This window comes from Hemiscyllium ocellatum, assembly GCF_020745735.1.
Source record: "Hemiscyllium ocellatum isolate sHemOce1 chromosome 40 unlocalized genomic scaffold, sHemOce1.pat.X.cur. SUPER_40_unloc_4, whole genome shotgun sequence".
NCBI lineage: Eukaryota > Metazoa > Chordata > Chondrichthyes > Orectolobiformes > Hemiscylliidae > Hemiscyllium > Hemiscyllium ocellatum.
The window spans coordinates 497,270-515,119 of NW_026867532.1; the positions used below are offsets into that span (position 1 = coordinate 497,270).

The 17,850-nt window shown below is 56.8% G+C and overlaps 1 protein-coding gene across 1 annotated transcript in view; it reads right to left on the reverse strand.

Annotated features, from left to right (window-relative positions):
- Positions 1–2,491, reverse strand: part of LOC132808834 (glutathione S-transferase P-like) — a 12,364-nt gene extending 9,873 nt beyond the window's left edge. The window contains exon 1 of the mRNA XM_060822274.1: positions 2,392–2,491. Within this exon, the coding sequence (XP_060678257.1) occupies position 2,392 (1 nt within the window). The 5' untranslated portion in view covers positions 2,393–2,491. The remainder of the gene's footprint in view (positions 1–2,391) is intronic.
- Between the last annotated feature and the right edge of the window lie 15,359 nt (positions 2,492–17,850).

Below are 17,850 nucleotides of genomic sequence, written 5' to 3' on the forward strand. Positions count from 1 at the left end.
TCTCACAGTGCGGCCCTCCCTCAGCACTGACCCTCCCACAGTGCGGCCCTCCCTCAGCACTGACCCTCCGACAGTGCGGCCCTTCCTCAGCACTGACCCTCCAACATTGCGGCACTCCCTCAGCACTGACCCTCCGACAGTGCCCACTTCCTCAGCACTGACCCTCCGACAGTGTGGCCCTCCCTCAGCACTGACCCTCCGACAGTGCGGCACTCCCTCAGCACTGACCCTCCGACAGTGCAGCACTCCCTCAGCACTGACCCTCCGACAGTGCGGCGCTCCCTCAGCACTGACCCTCCGACAATGCGGCTCTCCCTCAGCACTTACCCTCCGACAGTGCGGCCCTCCCTCAGCACTTACCCTCCGACAGTGCGGCCCTCCCTCAGCACTGACCCTCCGACAGTGCGGCCCTCCCTCAGCACTGACCCTCCGACAGTGCGGCACTCCCTCAGCACTGACCCTCCGACAGTGCGGCCCTCCCTCAGCGCTGACCCTCCGACAGTGCGGCCCTCCCTCAGCACTGACCCTCCGACAGTGCCAACTCCCTCAGCACTGACCCTCCGACAGTGCGGCGCTCCCTCAGCACTGACTCTCCGACAGTGCGGCGCTCCCTCAGCACTGACCCTCCGACAGTGCGGCTCTCCCTCAGCACTGACCCCCCGACAGTGCGGGTCTCCCTCAGCACTGACCCTCCGACAGTGCGGCGCTCCCTCAGCACTGACCCTCCGACAGTGCGGCGCTCCCTCAGCACTGACCCTCCGACAGTGCGGCCCTCCCACAGCACTGACCCTCCGACAGTGCGGCCCTCCCTCAGCACTGACCCTCCGACAGCGCGGCCCTCCCTCAGCACTGACCCTCCGACAGTGCGGCCCTCCCTCAGCACTGACCCTCCGACAGTGCGGCGCTCCCTCAGCACTGACCCTCCGACAGAGCGGCGCTCCCTCAGCACTGACCCTCCGACAGCGCGGCCCTCCCTCAGCACTGACCCTCCGACAGTGCGGCACTCCCTCAGCACTGACCCTCCGACAGTGCGGCCCTCCCTCAGCGCTGACCCTCCGACAGTGCGGCCCTCCCTCAGCGCTGACCCTCCGACAGTGCGGCCCTCCCTCAGCACTGACCCTCCGACAGTGCGGCCCTCCCTCAGCACTGACCCTCCGACAGTGCGGCACTCCCTCAGCACTGACCCTCCGACAGTGCGGCCCTCCCTCAGCACTGACCCTCCGACAGTGCGGCCCTCCCTCAGCACTGACCCTCCGACAGTGCGGCCCTCCCTCAGCACTGACCCTCCGACAGTAAGCCGAGTTTGCTGGTCTCTTTTATATTCCCCGAGCCGAGGGGATAGCATTAGGGGGATGACGGAAGGGGAGTCTGGGGTAAATGTGCGAACCGTAGGGTGGTGTGGGTTTGTGGGTACGTGTCCGGGAGGGAACGAGGGAGTCGTGAGTGATCGGATGAGGGGAAAGGATGTACTTGAGAATGGATGAGTGAATGATAGAGAGAGAGGGAGAGAGAGAGAGAGAGACGGAGAGAGTGAAAGGGGAAAAAGATGGGGAAGAGAGAGAGACAGAGACTGTGAGAGAAAGGTGGGGAGAGAGAAAGAGAACGAGAGAGAGAGAGAGAAAGATATGGAGAAAAGGAGATAAAGGAGGGAGTGTGAGAAAGGAATGGGGGGAGAGAGAGACAGAAAGAAGAGAGAGCGAGACAGAGAGACAGAGGGAGAGCGACAGAGAGACACACGCGCACACACACTGAGTGAGAGAGAGAGAGAAGGAGATGGAGAAACAGTTAGAGAGGAAGGAGGGAGAATTAGAAAGAGATGGGGAGAGAGAGAGCGAGACAGAGAGAGAGAGAGAGAAAGAGACAGACAGAGAGAAAGGGAGCGAGACAGAAAGACAGAGAAACAGAGAGAGAGAGACAGAGATAGAGAGAGGGAGACAGAGACAGACTGAGAAAGAGACAGACAGAGATAAACAGAGAGAGAGAGAAAGAGACAGAGAGAGAGAGAGAGACAGAGAGAGAGAGAGTGAGACAGAAAGATAGAGAAACAGAGAGAGAGAGACAGACTGAGAAAGAGACAGACAGAGGGACAGACGGAGACAGAGAGAGAGAAGGGAGGGAGAGGAAACTGGATCTCAAAGACTGGAGCGTCGCGATAGAGAAAAAATATTGGGAATGAGAGAGGAATAAGTGGGGGTTATAGTAGAGGGGTAGGTGGGGGTGCTAATAGAGGGGTGTATGGACAGTGGGTCAGGGTGGGGTGGGGGGGTTGGGGGTTGCAGGGAGACAGGGATGTTCCCAGGGTTTGTCTCAGTGAACCCGGAGTTCGCAGGAGCTGGATTGTAAACCACAGGGGGCCAGGGGGAGCAAAAGAGAGTCAGCCCCCAAACTCACTGGTGTCCTGGCTCTCGGAGCAGTGGGGCGCGACGCGGAGACAATTCCGGAACCTTCTTTGCGTGGCGGGGGTGACCGACGGAACAGATTCGCTCCCACCTCTGGTTCTGGCTCCGAAGTCGGGTGCTCCCTCTCTCTCTCTGTCTCTCCCTGACTCCCCTCACCTTTCACCTCCGGGTTCTCTATATAGGGAACGGTAGGCAGCGGGAGGGGGAATTCTGGGACGTTTGTCAAGGGCGTCCCCGTGAGTCAGCACAAAGTGTGAGAGTGTGTGTCCCCTGTTGTCCCACTGCCAACTCCTTATCACCTCTCTCCCTCTCTCTCTCCCTCCCGCGCTCTCTCTCTCTCAATCTCAGTCTCCCTCTCTCTATCTCTGTCTCTCTGTCTCTCTCCCTCTCTCTATCTCTGTCTCTCTGTCTCTCTCCCTCTCTCTATCTCTGTCTCTCTCCCTCTCTCTATCTCTGTCTCTCTCTCTCTCTCTCTCTCTCTCTCTGTCTCTGTCTCTCCCTCTCTCTCTCTCTCTCTCTCTCTGTCTCTCTCTCTCTCTCCCTGTCTCTCTCTCTCTCCCTGTCTCTCTCTCTCTCTCTCTCTGTCTCTCTCTCTCTGTCTCTGTCTCTCCCTCTCTCTCTCTCCCTCTCTCTCTCTCTCTCTGTCTCTCTCTCTCTGTCTCTTTATCTCTCTCTCTGTCTGCCCGAATTCCACTCTGCACCCTTTCAGTGACACCTCCCACCTCTCCTCGCCTCCATCCAACCACCTCGCAAATCCCACCACGTTCCCACTCCCCAACACTGACCCACCCGGAGTCACCCATTCTCCATCCCCTCTCCCCCCTCCTCGTGCCCCACTGCTTTGAGAGCCAGGGGTCACTGCCTGGGCCTGGCATTTATCGCCCCGTCTTTAGCTGCGCCCCTTGCACCTTGAGAAGGTCAAAGGGTAGGCAGCCATCTTGAACCGCTGTGCTGTGGGGTCGGAGGGAGGGAATTCTAGGAGCCTGACTCAGCCACACCGAAGGGAATGGCTGATCTGTTTCCAGTTGGCGCCCTCCTGGGGTCACGCGCCCTGCTGAACCCTCTCCTGCGACCCAGCGTCATTTATCAGGCCGCTCTCCTGCAGTGACCCCTCGCTCCCTCGTCAGCGTCTGACCCTTATCAGGGAGAATCAGACCAAAGGTCTCCCTGAGGAACCTGTGTGTTTGCACACGGGAGGAGGGGGGGGGAACGGTCTGATTTGCCGTCGCTTAGCCATAGTCAAAGCCCACCTCCTCCCCCTCCACACCCCCCCTGACGGGAGACATGCGGAGGGAGCGCCAGACGTCTGGGTTCCACCTTCCAAGCGAGGTCAGCAGCAGAAGAGAGAGAGAGAAGGAGAGACACGCCCTCAGCCCGGAGTTCAGGACCCGTCGTGGCTGACCTCTGACCTCGACCCCGCCCTCTCTCCCAATCCCTCGGGGGGGGGATGGGTAGCCGGGAAGGCGATAAGTGGGAGGGGGAGCGGGCACAGGTGACAGGTCGGAGAGGGAGGGTGGACGGGGTAGATGGGGAGGAAGGTGGGCACGTCAACGTTGGAAGGTCAGATCTGGGGGGAGGTGGAGGAAACAGAGGACATCCTCGTTTGGAGGGTCCCAGGGGGTTGGGGGGGGAAGATGAGGCGTTCTTCCTCCAGGCGTTGGGTGGTCAGGGTATGGCGGTGGAGGAGGCCCAGGACCTGCATGTCCTTGGCGAAGGGGGAGGGGGGAGTTGAAGCGTTTGGCATTGGGACGGTGGGATTGTATAGTGCACGCCTCCCAGAGATGTTGACAGAGTTGGGGAGGTGGGGGTGAGCTTAGGAAAGCACCCTTGCCTTCATCGCTCAGTCCTTTGAGTGTAGGCGTTGGGACGTTCCCATTGGGGTTGTACAGGATGTTTGTGAGGCCTTGTCTAGAGCACTGTGTCCGGCCCCTGGTACAGGAAGGATGTTATTAAACTGGAGAGGGTTCCGAAGACGTTGGCCAGGAGAATCATGTCTCACAAACTTGATTGAGTGTTTTGAAGAAGTAACAAAGAGGATTGATGAGGGCAGAGCCGTAGATGTGATCTATCTGGACTTCAGTAAGGCATTCGACAAGGTTCCCCATGGGAGACTGATTAGCAAGGTTAGATCTCACGGAATACAGGGGGAACTAGCCATTTGGATACAGAACTGGCTCAAAGGTAGAAGACAGAGGGTGGTAGTGGAGGGTTGTTTTTCAGACTGGAGGCCTGTGACCAGTGGAGTGCCACAAGGATTGGTGCTGGGCCCTCTACTTTCTGTCATTTACATCAATGATTTGGATGTGAGCATAAGGGGTACAGTTAGTAAGTTTGCAGATGACACCAAAATTGGAGGGTGTAGTGGGCAGCGAAGAGGGTTACCTCAGATTACAACAGGATCAGGACCAGATGGGCCAATGGGCTGAGAAGTGGCAGATGGAGTTTAATTCAGATAAATGCGAGGTGCTGCATTTTGGGAAAGCAAATCTTAGCAGGACTTATACACTTAATGGTAAGGTCCTAGGGAGTGTTGCTGAACAAAGAGACCTTGGAGTGCAGGTTCATAGCTCCTTGAAAGTGGAGTCGCAGGTAGATAGGATAGTGAAGGCAGCGTTTGGTATGCTTTCCTTTATTGGTCAGAGTATTGAGTACAGGAGTTGGGAGGTCAGGTTGCGGCTGTACAGGACATTGGTTAGGCCACTGTTGGAATATTGGGTGCAATTCTGGTCTCCTTCCTATCGGAAAGATGATGTGAAACTTGAAAGGGTTCAGGAAAGATTTACAAGGATGTTGCCAGGGCTGGAGGGTCTGAGCTCCAGGGAGAGGCTGAACAGGCTGGGGCTGTTTTCCCTGGAGCGTCGGAGGCTGAGGGGTGATCTTATAGAGGTTTATAAAATCATGAGGGGCATGGATAGGGTAAATAGGCAAAGTCTTTTCCCTGGGGTGGGGGGAGTCCAGAACTAGAGGGGCATAGGTTTAGGGTGAGAGGGGAAAGATATAAAAGGGACCTAAGGGGCAACTTTTCCCCCCAGAGGGTGGTACGTGTATGGAATGAGCTGCCAGAGGATGTGGTGGAGGCTGGTACAATGACAACATTTAAGAGGCATTTGGATGGGGATATGGATAGGAAGGGTTTGGGGGGATATGGGCCGGGCGCTGGCAGGTGGGACTAGATTGGGTTGGGATATCCGGTCGGCATGGACGGGTCGGGCCGAAGGGTCTGTTTCCCTGCTGGACATCTCAAAGAGATGCTGGAATTTTCTCACGGGAGGTTGAGGAGCGACCTTTATCGAGGTTTATCAAATCATGAGGGGCACGGATAGAGTTCGTAGGAGGCGTCTTTTCCCAGGAGGAATTGGGAGGATTTCGAGACCCGGGGAGGGGGCCACATTTTTAAGGTGGGAGGGGAGAGATTTAAAAAAGACATGAGGGGGCAAATCCTTTCTACACACAGGGCGGTACGTGTGTGGAACTAATGTCCGGAGGGAGTGGTGGGTGTGGGTGGGAGGTTTAAAAAGACGGGTTGGGTAAGTTCACGAAGTGGGAAGTTGGGAGGGAGCAGGCAGGCGGGACCAGTTGAGCTCGGGATTTGACGTTCGGCACGGACTGGGTGGGCCGAACGGTCTGTTTCCGCGCTGCTTGACTCTGTGACTCCATAACTGAGCATCCGGAGGGAGGTTGGGGGTGGGGCAGAGTCTCCCAAGGATTCACTGAGAAAGGAATTTCATCCTCGGGCCTAGTCCCAAAATGGCCGACATCCTGCTCACAAGACGGACTGCTGTGTCTCCACAGAACGCCGAGTCATTCCTGAAGCTTTCTGATGTGTTTCAGGCCAAAGACCCCTGACCTATTCTTCACTCAATCCTGGGGTGTGGGCATCGCTGCCTGGGCCCAGTATTTATTGCCCCGTCCCTAGTTGCCCCCCTCCTTGAGAAGGTGGGACGGGTGAGCGGCCATCTTGAATCACTGCAGCCCATGTGCTGTGGGCAGACCCACAATGCCCCTGAGGGAGGGAATTCCGGGATTCTGACCCTGAAGGGAACGGCGATATGTTTCCGAGTCGGGATGGGGAGTGTCTCGGAGGGGAACTTGCAGGGAGGGGGGGGGGTGGTGTTCCCATGTACCTGCTGCCCCCCTTGTCCTTCTGGATGGGAGGGGGCTGTGGGTTTGGGGGAAGGTGCTGCCTGAGGGTCTTTGGGGAGTTTCTGCAGTGCCCCTTGTAGATGGTCCCCCCCTGCTGCTACTGAGCGTCGGTGGGGGAGGGAGGGGGGGTGTGTGTGGGTGTGGGGCCAATCCAGCGGGTGGGGGTGGGGGGGGCTGCTTTGTCCCTGGATGGGGTGGAGCTTCTCGAGTGTTGTTGGAGCTGCCCCCACCCGGGGCAAGGGGGGAGTATTCCCTCCCCCCTCCTGACCCCGTGTAGATGGTGGGACAGGCTTCGGGGGGAGGGTCAGGAGGGGAGTTACTCGCTGCAGGATTCCCGGCCCCTGACCCTGCTCTGGTAGCCGCTGGGTCTATGTGGAGACTCCAGTTGGGTTTGGGGTCAATGGTAACCCCCAGGATGTGGAGAGTGGGGGGGATCCAGTGATGGGAACACCACTGAACGTCAAGGGGGGGGGTGGTTAGATTGTCTCTTATTGGTGATGGGCATAGCCTGGCATCTGTATGGTAAGAGGAGGGGGGCTTACAGAGATAGGGAGGGGGAGTAGGGGCTGGAGGGGGTTACAGAGATAGGGAGGGGGTGTAGGGGCTGGAGGGGGTTACAGAGATAGGGAGGGGGTGTAGGGGCTGGAGGGGGTTACAGAGATAGGGAGGGGGTGTAGGGGCTGGAGTGGGTACAGAGATAGGGAGGGGGTGTAGGGGCAGGAGGGGGTTACAGAGATAGGGAGGGGGTGTAGGGGGTTACAGAGGTAGGGAGGGGGTGTAGGGGGTTACAGAGATAGGGAGGGGGTGTAGGGGGTTACAGAGGTAGGGAGGGGGCGTTATACCTGCTGTAGTGTTTGAGTTGAGCTGATGGTGTTGAGTGAGTGAAGCCGGTGGTGGGTGACCGGGATTTGTTGTGGGTGAGGAGGGGCCGAGGTGAATGAGTTGCTGTCAGTGGGGAGGGAGTGTGGAATGGTCAGTGTGTGTGGGTGGGGAGGGAGCTGGGGCAGTGTGTAACTCCCACGCCCAGGCTGTCTGGTCAGGGTTAACAGGAATGATTAGGCAGTATTGACTGGTTAAAGTCCTGCCCATTCACCCGGTGCCTGGGACCGGATGGTGTGGTGTGTGTGTGTGTGTCAGTGTACTGTGCGATAAGATAATGGGAGTCCACATCTCACTGATACACACACGGGGAGCTGGCTTTGTGTGATCGTGGGAAACGCAACGGTTATTCCCAGCTCTTCAAACAAACTCCTTCCTGCAGGACACCACCGTACCCCTTCCACAATCACTGTCTCACACTCTCTCTATCCACTACAACACTCTCTCTATCCACTACAACACTCTCTCTATCCACGACAACACTCTCTCTATCCACCACACCCCTTCCACCATCACTGTCCCAACAGCACACTCTGTCACTCTCACTATCCACTACAACACTCTCTCTATCCATGACAACACTCTCACTATCCACTACAACACTCTCCCTATCCACTGTCCCACTCTCCCTATCCACTGTCCCACTCTCTCTATCCACTGTCCCACTCTCTCTATCCACTGCCCCACTCCCTCTATCCACTGTCCCACTCCCTCTATCCACTGCCCCACTCTCTCTATCCACTGCCCCACTCCCTCTATCCACTGTCCCACTCCCTCTATCCACTGTCCCACTCTCTCTATCCACTGCCCCACTCCCTCTATCCACTGTCCCACTCCCTCTATCCACTGCCCCACTCTCTCTATCCACTGCCCCACTCCCTCTATCCACTGTCCCACTCTCTCTATCCACTGTCCCATTCCCTCTATCCACTGTCCCACTCCCTCTATGTGTGTGTGTGAGAGTGGGCCCGGTGTGTGTGTGGGCCTGGTGTGTGTGTGTGTGTGTGTGTGTGTGTGTGTGTGTGTGTGTGTGTGTGTGAGAGAGAGGGCCTGGTGTGTGTGTGAGTGCCCGGTGTGTGTGTGGGGGGAGTGGGTGAGTGTTGTCCTCCTCCAGCCACACTAATGCAGGGCCCCCTGTCACTGTCTGACCTTTCCCATAAGCCCCACCACCGTGTGATGCCATGGGCCTAGCGATGGGGACCTTCGGGTGGGTCATCCTCACCGATAGGGGAAGGGGTTTCCCAGAGACACCCCTGTGGACTGCAGCCGGGGGTGTGGGCCTGGACAGAGCCTGGGAATCTCGGATTGTCCGTTGTGAAGCATGCCAGCCGATCGCGTGTTCACACAATGCAGCAGGAATTTGTGGTTAATCCTTTTCTTCCCGAACCTGAGAGAAACCTAACCTGTTCTGCCGTGCGGGCGTGTTTGTTTGTTTCTGCTTATCAAAAGGTCGTTACCTGCTCTCCCGTTCCCGTGGGCGGTAATGTTTTTCGGGTGGAATTTACTTTCAATAGCAGACCCGTGACTATAGCAACCAGGCCCCAGGGTGCACCTGACCCGCACTGGGGTGGGTGAGTGAGTGTGTGTGAGAGTGGCCCTGGTCATGGAGGCCAACTCTGTTCGTCGGTGAATAGAGCGCCCACCCCCCCCATAATTCCCCGTCTTGACCAACACCAGCTCGGGGAACTCAACCCCAAACCAGGCCGGGACCGAACTGCCCCCCCACACTGAGGCTGAGGGGAGCATCTCCGTCCCCACTCTCCACAGGTACCCAGGCCCCACCAGGTCTACCTGCACTGAGGGTCACCCTGATACAGGACTGGGAGAAGGGACAGAGGCCTGAACACTCACACACACACACACACACACACACACTCATACAGACACACACTCACACACCGGGCCCACTCTCTCTCTCACACACACACACACACCGGGCCCACTCTCTCTCACACACACACACACACACACACGGGCCCACTCTCTCTCACACACACACCAGGCCCACTCTCTCTCTCACACACACACACACACACACACACCGGGCCCACTCTCTCTCACACACACACCAGGCCCACTCTCTCTCTCACACACACACACACACATACACACACTGGGCCCACTCACACACACACACTCACACAGACACAGACACATACAGAACACACTCACACAGACACACACTCACACAGACACACACACTCACACAGACACAGACACACACAGAACTCACTCACACAGACACACACTCACTCACACAGACACACACTCACTCACACACACACACACACACTCACACAGACACATGCACACTCACACAGACACAAACACTCACTCACACACACACACACTCACACACACACTCACTCACACACAGACACACACACACACACTCACACACACAGACATACTCTCTCACACACACAGACACAGACACACACACTCATATGCACACATACACACTCACACAGACACAGACACACACACACACTCTCACTCACACATACATACACACACACACACACACACTCACACACACACATACAGACACACACACACCAGCCTCCTGTTGTGAGGATACTGAACAGACTCACAAACCCTTGTCCCTGTGGGTGTGTTTTTGCCGCTGTTTTCCTATTAGTTACTGATTGACGGGCCTTAACTCTGCCATCGGCCTGGATTGTTAACAAGAGAAAATTTCTCACTGGGCCCCGGTACACGTGACAATAAATTCAATCCAATTCACGATGCCCCCCAACCTGCACCCCCACTGATACCAGGAGACTGGACATTAGCACCTGCGTTACCACAGGAACCCAACCATGAAAGGGTTCAGAAAAGATTTACAAGGATGTTGCCAGGGTTGGAGGGTCTGAGCTACAGGGAGAGGCTGAACAGGCTGGGGCTGTTTTCCCTGGAGCGTCGGAGGCTGAGGGGTGACCTTATAGAGGTTTATAAAATCATGAGGGGCATGGATAGGGTAAATAGGCAAAGTCTTTTCCCTGGGGTGGGGGAGTCCAGAACTAGAGGGGCATAGGTTTAGGGTGAGAGGGGAAAGATATAAAAGAGACCTAAGGGGCAACGTTTTCCCCCAGAGGGTGGTACGTGTATGGAATGAGCTGCCAGAGGATGTGGTGGGGGCTGGTACAATGACAACATTTAAGAGGCATTTGGATGGGGATATGGATAGGAAGGGTTTGGGGGGATATGGGCCGGGTGCTGGCAGGTGGGACTAGATTGGGTTGGGATATCTGGGTCAACATGGACAGGTCGGGCCGAAGGGTCTGATGACATACAGTGAAGGGAAGACCCAAGCTTCTGCTGACTGTCCTGGATCTGAGACCCAGTGTGGTGTTCAGTCCCAGGCAAATGGGGATGGAAAGGCCCAGGCTTCACTTCCGGCCTACTGCTGAGATAGCGTAGACCCGTGTGTCTGTGGCACTGGGCCCCAGTCTGGTTTAGGCCCTGTAACCCACTGACCAGGCCTTAATTAGGACTCAGGGTTAACGATGGCACAGGCCTCTAGGCCTGGCGGTTTGAGCCAGTGTCATACTCAGAGGTTGGGGGAGTGAAGTTATTATACAGTCATAGAGATGTACAGCACAGAAACAGACCCTTCGGCCCGACCCAGATATCCCAACCCAATCTAGTCCCACCTGCCAGCACCCGGCCCATATCCCCCCAAACCCTTCCTATCCATATCCCCATCCAAATGCCTCTTAAATGTTGTCATTGTACCAGCCCCCACCACATCCTCTGGCAGCTCATTCCACACACGTACCACCCTCTGGGGGAAAAAGTTGCCCCTTAGGTCTCCTTCATATCTTTCCCCTCGAGTCCTGGACTCCCCTCACCCCAGGGTAAAGACCTTGGCTATTTACCCTATCCACAACCCCCTCACAAAACCTGAGTCCTGCCTTTTCTCTCAGTGCGGCACCCAGTATCAGTCTGGGTGTCAGATCCAGGTCAATCAGCGCTAGGCCGGAAGTGAAACCTTCGTCTTTCCTTTCCTTGGCGCTCACGCTGTGTTGACATCTGGCTTCAGTCCAACCTGACTCAGCACTAGGCCGGAAATGAAGCCTGAGTCTTTCCAGCTCTCGGCGCCCATGCTGGGTTGAGATCCGGCCTCGGTCCGAGCTAAATCAGCAATAGGCCAGAAATGAAGCCTGAGTCTTTCCTTTCCTTGGCGCCAACGCTGTGGTGAGATCTGGCCTCGGTCCGAGCTCCCTCAGCACTAGGCCGGAAATGAAGCCTGAGTCTTTCCTTCCCTGTGTGTGCGTGGAACTTGGGGCCACAGTGGGAGCGACATGCAGGCTCGCTCGGCGCCTAGGCCGGAAGTCAAAATCCAGGCCTTTCCTTAAGGTCGAGCAAAGAACTGCGGAGGTCAGGAACCAGGAGAGAAAATGCTGGAGAAACTCAGCAAGGTGTGGCAGCATCTGTGAAGGGAGAGAGAGAGAGAGAGAGAAAGCAGAGATTGGAGTCCAGTTCCCGTTCCTCAGACCGGGCCTGGTTTGTAAAGAAGGTTTCTAAAGGACAGTTGAGCGTGGCCTTGCAGTGAGAGGTGTCAATGTGTACATCGGGGAAGTGGAAATGTCTGTACAAAGGGGAAAGGAGGGGCAGTGGGAGGGTTTACAACAAAAGGGACAGAATAGAAAAGCCAGGAGGTTTCTCCACAGCCTTTCATCAAAACCCGTTTGACCAGATCTGGGAGATACAGCCGACAGAGAAGGGGACACACCTTTAGGAAGGATACAGGGATCCTGACGGGGGATTCCGTTCGGGTGGGTTTCAACCCTGCTGAGTTTCTCCAGCATTTTCTCTCCCTGGGCTACAGCCCCGGTAACCTCCCCGTAACCCTTTTCCTGACCCCTTTCGCCTTTCACAACCTCTTCCCTGGAGCCGGGAGAGGCAGCCTTGCACACGGCAATCTCCCTTTCGCCCCCTGTACCCCTGGAAGGTCATTTCTCCCCAGTTTCCCCCCCACTCCCCCCCGGTCCGATGTCTCTGTGGAATAGACCCTGCCTGCGCCCCCCCATTCCCGACGCCATCACCGAACGGAATCCCCCGTCAGGATCCCTGTATCCTTCCTAAAGGAGTGTCCCCTTCTTTACAAACCAGGCCCGGTCTGAGGAACGGGAACTGGACTCCAATCTCTGCTTTCTCTCTCTCTCTCTCTCTCCCTTCACAGATGCTGCCACACCTTGCTGAGTTTCTCCAGCATTTTCTCCCCTGGTTCCTGACCTCCGCAGTTCTTTGCTCGACCTTAAGGAAAGGCCCGGATTTTGACTTCCGGCCTAGGCGCTGAGCGAGCCTGCATGTCGCTCCCACTGTGGCGCCAAGTTCCACGCACACACAGGGAAGGAAAGACCCAGGCTTCATTTCCGGCCTAGCATCGAGTGAGCTCGGATTGAGACCGGATGACAACCCAGCACAGGCGCCAAGGGAAGGAAAGACTCAGGCTTCATTTCCGGCCTATTGCTCACCCTATAGGCCCTGAATAATTTGTGTGCTCTCTCTCTCACTCCCTCTCCCTGCCCTGATCACTAATTCATGAGCATGGAAAGGTGAGAGGTGTCAATGTGTACATCGGGGAATTGGAAATGTCTGTACAAAGGGGAAAGGAGGGGCAGTGGGAGGGTTTACAACAAAAGGGACAGAATAGAAAAGCCAGGAGGTTTCTCCACAGCCTTTCATCAAAACCCGTTTGACCAGATCTGGGAGATACAGCCGACAGAGAAGGGGACACACCTTTTGGAAGGATACAGGGAAAGCAGAGATTAGGACTCAGGATTAACGATGGCACAGGCCTCTAGGCCCGGCGGTTTGAACCAGTGTCATACTCAGAGGTTTTAGATTAGATTAGATTACTTACAGTGTGGAAACAGGCCCTTCGGCCCAACAAGTCCACACCGACCCGCCGAAGCGCAACCCACCCATACCCCTACATTTACCCCTTACCTAACACTACGGGCAATTTAGCCTGGCCAGTTCACCTGACCCGCACATTTTGGACTGTGGGAGGAAACCGGAGCACCCGGAGGAAACCCACGCAGACACGGGGAGAATGTGCAAACTCCACACAGTCAGTCGCCTGAGTCGGGAATTGAACCCGGGTCTACAGGCGCTGTGAGGCAGCAGTGCTAACCCACCGTGCCGCCCACTAGGGGTAGGGGGACTGAAGTTATTATAGAGCCATAGAGATGTGCAGCACGGAAACAGACCCTTCGACCCGACCCGTCCATGCTGACCCACATATCCCAACCCAATCTAGTCGGGGAGGGGGGGGGGGGTGACAGACAGCAGCCTGGGAGGGTGCAGGGTGACACAGCACCGTTCCATGCTCATGAATTAGTGATCAGGGCAGGGAGAGGGAGTGAGAGAGAGAGAGCACACAAATTATTCAGGGCCCAGTTCGAGTTTCATAGTCACAGGGTGGTCAGAGTTTCCATTGTCCAGCTGCTCCGGGGGGAGGGGACAGAGAGAGAGAGAGAGACAGACAGATAGAGAGAGAGAGAGAGAGAGAGAGAGAGAGAGAGTGTGTGTGAGAGAGAGAGAGACAGAGAGAGAGAGAGAGACAAAGAGAGAGAAAGACAAAGAGAGAGAGAGAGACAGAGAGAGAGAGAAAGAGAGATAGAGAGGGAGAGAGGGATAGAGAAAGGGAGAGAGAGAGAGGGATAGAGAGAGAGAGACACGAGAGAGATAGATAGAGACAGAGAGAGAGAGATTTAGAGAAAGGGAGACAGAGAGAGAGACAGAGAGTGATAGAGACAGAGAGAGAGACAGAGAAAGAGAGAGAGAGATAGAGAAAGGGAGACACAGAGAGAGAAAGAGAGACAGAGAGCGATAGAGAGTGAGACACAGAGAGAGAGACAGAGAGAGAGAGAGATAGAGAGAGAGAGATAGAGAGAGAGAGAGACAGAGAGAGATAGAGAGAGACAGAGAGAGAGAGACAGAGAGAGAGAGAGAGACACGGAGAGAGAGAGAGTGAGAGATATAGACAGAGAGAGAGACAGAGAGAGAAACTGTGAGAGAAAAAAACACAAGAGAGACACAGAGAGAGTGAGGGAGAAAGACAAACAGAGAGAGAGAGAGAAAAACAAAGACACAGAGAAAGAGAGAGAGAGAGAGAGAGACGGAGAGACCAAGTGGATTTAACCCTTGTGATTCTGTCTGGGGTCACCGACAGTGGGAGAGTCCCCGTTCTCTCACTCCCAGCAGCCAGTTGGTGTTCACCCTCCCTCTCTCTCACCAACCTCTTCCCCCGGCCTCCCCCAGGGACAGGGACAGGGACAGGGACAGGGACAGGCCCTCCAAACCTGACGATCATCCATGACTCCCCTCCTACCTCCCAACATAGCATCTCTCCGTCAGGTCCACTTGCCTCTGTCCTTTCCGCGCTCCTTCCCCGACGTTCCCCCCCTTTCCCCACCTTCTTCGCCCATAACGTTGACCCCATTCACCCATCACCCCCTCCCCCTTGTCATTCCCCCTCCGTTCCACTGAGACCCCTACCCTCCTGGCTTAAGGGCTGAGATTCTCCCTCCATTTCCTCCTCCTAACCCCTCGGATTCCCCTCCATCTCTCCCTCACCCTGCCCGTTGCATCACCAGTGAGCTCTGTTCGAACTCACAAATGGCATGCTGATGGAGGGGGATAAAACCCTTCCCTTTGAGGGTGGGGTAAAGGAGGAAGGAGGGGATCGGGAGGAAGGGAGGGAGTGAGGGGGCACCGGGAGACACAATGATGGAAAAGTGGGGGGGTGGGTGGGTGGATGAGTTGAGTTGGGTGGAACGTTGGGGCTGAGGGTGAGGCAGGGAGGAGGGAGGCAGAGGATGGGAGAGTGAAGGCGAGGAGGGAAGGGGATGAGGCAGAAGAGGGGAGCGAGGGAACGGGAGATGGAGGGAGGGGAGGGGAGGGGGAACTGCAAAGTGGCGAGAGGGACTGAGAAGTGGCAGATGGAGTTTAATTCAGATAAATGTGAGGTGCTGCATTTTGGGAAAGCAAATCTTAGCAGGACTTATACACTTAATGGTAAGGTCCTGGGGAGTGTTGCTGAACACAGAGACCTTGGAGAGCAGGTTCATAGCTCCTTGAAAGTGGAGTCGCAGGTAGATAGGATAGTGAAGGCAGCGTTTGGTATGCTTTCCTTTATTGGTCAGAGTATTGAGTACAGGAGTTGGGAGGTCATGTTGCGGCTGTACAGGACATTGGTCAGGCCCCTGTTGGAATATTGGGTGCAATTCTGGTCTCCTTCCTATCGGAAAGATGTTGTGAAACTTGAAAGGGTTCAGGAAAGATTTACAAGGATGTTGCCAGGGTTGGAGGGTCTGAGCTACAGGGAGAGGCTGAACAGGCTGGGGCTGTTTTCCCTGGAGCGTCGGAGGCTGAGGGGTGACCTTATAGAGGTTTATAAAATCATGAGGGACATGGATAGGGTTAATAGACAAAGTCTTTTCCCTGGGGTGGGGGAGTCCAGAACTAGAGGGGCATAGGTTTAGGGTGAGAGGGGAAAGATATAAAAGGGACCTAAGGGGCAACTTTTTCCCCCAGAGGGTGGTACGTGTATGGAATGAGCTGCCAGAGGAAGTGGTGGGGGCTGGTACAATGACAACATTTAAGAGGCATCTGGATGGGGATATGGATAGGAAGGGTTTGGAGGGATATGGGCCGGGTGCTGGCAGGTGGGACTAGATTGGGTTGGGATATCTGGGTCAGCATGGACGGGTTGGGCCGAAGGGTCTGTTTCCGCGCTGTATACCTCTATGACTCTATGAGAGAGAGGGAGGGTTTAACGAGGAGGGAACTGGCGAGTGAGGGAGGAGTGAGGGAAGGGAACAGGAGGTGGAGGGAGGGTAGGAAAAGGGAGGTGGAGGGAGGGAAGGAAATGGGAGGTGGAGGGAGGTGGAACTGCGACGTGGCGAGAGGGAGGGAGGGTGAAGTGAGGAGGGAACCAGCGAGTGAGGGAGGAGAGGGGGAAGGGAACGGGAGACGGAGGGAGATGAAGGTCGAGGGTGGGCAGTGGGTACGTCGAGGGAAGGCGTGGGAGAGTAAGGGCGCGGTGGGTGGAGGGGGAGAAAGGGACAGAAGGCCGAGGATTGGAGGGGAGGGTGCAGGAGGGAGAGTGAGGGTCCGTCTGCAGTGCAGGGCTGAGGAGGGGAGGGGGTGGAGGTGGGGGGGCAATCGCTCAGGTAAGGCTCTGGATGAGGCCTGGGACATTAGCGCATCCAAATGGCGGGTGGTGAGTGCCTGGGCCGAGGGGGGGTGTGTGGGGGCGGGGGTGTGTGTCGGTGAGGTGGGGGGAGGGGGGAAATGTCCGCTCGCGCCTCCTGACGACTGGAGAGGGCCAGGCAGGCTGGCTCCCGGTGTGAACGAATCATCAGGGGATGACCTAACTCCCGGCTGGAAACTGGAGAACAGGAGGGTGGATTACACACGACAGAGAGAGAGAGAGAGAGAGAGAGGGAGAGGGAGGGAGGGAGAGAGAGGGAGAGGGAGAGGGAGAGAGGGAGGGAGAGGGACAGAGCGCGACGCAGTGCTGTTCCCACCACCTCAGGGGGATTTAAGGGGTTTGTCAAGATGAGCAAAGGAGAGGGTGAGGGAAGGAGTTGCCGAGGGACAGAGGCAGGAGCGACCGTGACAGGCCCACTCGCACCATGTTCCTCTTTGTGAAGGTCGAGGGGACGATGAGTAAGCAAGGCCCGCGTCCAGCCTCCAGGAAAGGGGGAGAGAGGACCTCGGTCAAGGGGTCAAAGGGCGCCGCCGGGCCTAGCGCCCCCCAGAAGCCTGCCGACAAGAGACCCGCCCGCCAGGCGCTGGGGGAGAGGAGGGAAGAGGGCGAGGCGAAGGGAGGAGTGGCCGGGCCCTCCCGCCTCCACACCCCCTGGCCCAGCAGGAGGGAGGAGAGCCAGGGAGAAGAGGAGGAGGAGGAGGCCAGGCCTGACGAAGGCCCACAGGCCCAGGAGGTAGCGAAGGAGAGGGACGGGCAAAAGCGGGCCAGCAGGAAGGAATCGGGGAAAGACCATGGAGAGGAAGGGAGGAGGGCGAGCGCAGGACGCAAGGCCGCGAGGAAGGAGCAGTGCGGAGCGGAGGCCGCGGGTCCCAGCTCAGCGCCAGAGGGAGAAGCGTCCCTCCCACAGGAGTTCCAGCCCGCCTTGGAATCTGCGTTCGGTCAGGTAGGGACAGGTCAAAGTTCAATACGTCAATGCTGAGGGAGGGCCGCACTGTCGGAGGGTCAGTGCTGAGGGAGGGCCGCACTGTCGGAGGGTCAGTGCTGAGGGAGGGCCGCACTGTCGGAGGGTCAGTGCTGAGGGAGTCCCGCACTGTCAGAGGGTCAGTGCTGAGGGAGGACCGCACTGTCGGAGGGTCAGTGCTGAGGGAGGGCCGCACTGTCAGAGGGTCAGTGCAGAGGGAGAGCCGCACTGTCGGAGGG